Source organism: Montipora capricornis, chromosome 12 (genome assembly GCF_036669925.1).
Source record: "Montipora capricornis isolate CH-2021 chromosome 12, ASM3666992v2, whole genome shotgun sequence".
In the NCBI taxonomy this organism is placed as follows: Eukaryota; Metazoa; Cnidaria; class Anthozoa; order Scleractinia; family Acroporidae; genus Montipora; species Montipora capricornis.
Genome location: NC_090894.1, coordinates 34,309,938 through 34,311,863, shown reverse-complemented (window position 1 = coordinate 34,311,863; position 1,926 = coordinate 34,309,938). Strand labels below are relative to the sequence as shown.

The following is a 1,926-nucleotide window of genomic DNA, read 5'->3' as shown; positions in this document are numbered from 1 at the left end:
TGAACTACTAGGTATAATTTATTACAATAATAGTGGCGGCATTTTCGTGGAATTAACTGGTACCAAGCGAAAACTCGAAAAATTACTACTTTTATGTGTAATTGGTGAGGTTATAAAACACCCTTCAGAGCAGACGTTAGTGCAGCTCGCGTCATTTAAGCGTTTATTACGTGTTTATTGCTGTGGTCCTCTCATTTAAATTTTCAATATGTTTCGGGGCGCCCGCTGTGGACTACTTAGCCATTGTTACAAAGAGCACACTGATTTTGTAACTCTTGTCTTGGTTTGCAGCCATGCCATAAGAAAGAAAAAAAAAAACCAAAAGATGCAATAATTTTCTTAGCATCTTTCAATTTATCTTCAAATTTCCGACACATTTGTTATTATAAAGAGGCGTAACTAATAGACTTTTTTGAAACAAAACTTAGGAATGTACTATTTGATGATAAAACGCTGACACTATAGAACCATACTGTTTTGTAAATTTGATAATGCTTCCTTTCTTAAATTTTTAATAGCGTAGTTGTTGTTCATCACCGACTTCCAAACCTCTTGAAAATTTCTCGCAAATGTGGCCAATGCTCGACGATTTTGTGTAGATAATGATCTTCATGTACTGGCATAGTGTGCGGATGTTAAGAAACCCGAAAAGACAAACTTTTCGATATGAAATTAAGGGCTACTTGTCTTGTCTAAACAAGCAGTTTAACTGTAGCGAAATCATTTCGCAATGAATTACTATGGATGGATATCATGGCTGGTAGTCTTGTGTCTTGTAACCAAAGCAGTTTCGGAAAATTCTCAAGAATGCCACGGTAAGATTGTTTTAGTTTATACCCAAGTAAATTGATCCTAACAAATTCAGCCTTCACCTGATTTCTGCTCTTCGTCCACAGAATCGTGTCAATTGCCTCTCGGCATTGAGAATGGTCTCATTACTGACGAACAGCTTTCGGCTTTCTCGGCTTTCAACAACGACTCCTCTACATATGGCGTGCATCGTGCTCGGCTCAACCTGAGTTCGTGGCCTCCTGGTTACAGAGCTTTGAAAAGGGCTCACTACGTCAGTCTACCATGGATAAGGATAGACCTTGGAAAGCAGCTAGTTGTGACAGGTATTGCAACCCAAGGCTATGGAGATACATCGGTGGCAGAATGGGTTACTGGTTTCAAGCTGATGTTTGCCGATAAGCTTAATTTTGCTTTTTTTGTGGACGCCGAAGGTAGTCCTCAGGTAAGGAAAAGTTGAGCTAGAGTACATTATCGCAGTTGATAATTCTACTGTTAAAGAACATTTACTGTCAGACCTATTTATTTCTGATAAATGACACCTAACGTCTCGCAGTGGACTTGGACACTCCGCTCAGGTCCCTACGAGTTAATTCATCTTCGAATTACGAATTTATAATTCGTAAATTCTTCTCTAAATTATCTTGCAACAACAATTATAAACACAAATGACATCATACACCTCAATGACTGTCTCAATAAGTGTTTTGGGTCGTATTTTCCTCGTCGAATGAAGGACAATAGGACCCACGTTATCTCGAAGGTTCCTAAAAGATAACTGATGATGTCAAAAAGATCAATTTGTCATGGAAAAGAGAAACCTTTGATTCACTTACTGGCCAATAAATGATTTAATAAACGGTATTTTCTAGATTGCTCTAGAAGACTTACTTTTATTTCTCCTATGGTTAAGTTAACGTGGTAACTAGGGATTAGTTTTCATCTCGTCTCAATTTTAAAAGAAAGAGAATATAAAACGACGGTCAAAATAATATACCAAAGGAATTTACTTTTGAAGTGCGGGTTATAGCCACGGAAGATAAAAGTGGCCCTTGCACTTAACTGGGCAATTTAAGCAGAAATTGTCACTTTATAATTCAGACACCTGATAAAATTCAGACGGCTTCAAACGAGATT

At 37.6% G+C, this 1,926-nt stretch overlaps 1 protein-coding gene across 1 annotated transcript in view; it reads left to right on the top strand.

Annotated features, from left to right (window-relative positions):
- Positions 1-730: 730 nt before the first annotated feature.
- The window catches only part of LOC138025712 (polycystin-1-like protein 2), a 31,116-nt gene continuing 29,920 nt past the window's right edge, over positions 731-1,926 (top strand). Inside the window, exons 1-2 of the mRNA XM_068872889.1 lie at positions 731-815; positions 897-1,234. Coding sequence (XP_068728990.1) covers positions 731-815; positions 897-1,234 — 423 coding nt within the window. The remainder of the gene's footprint in view (positions 816-896; positions 1,235-1,926) is intronic.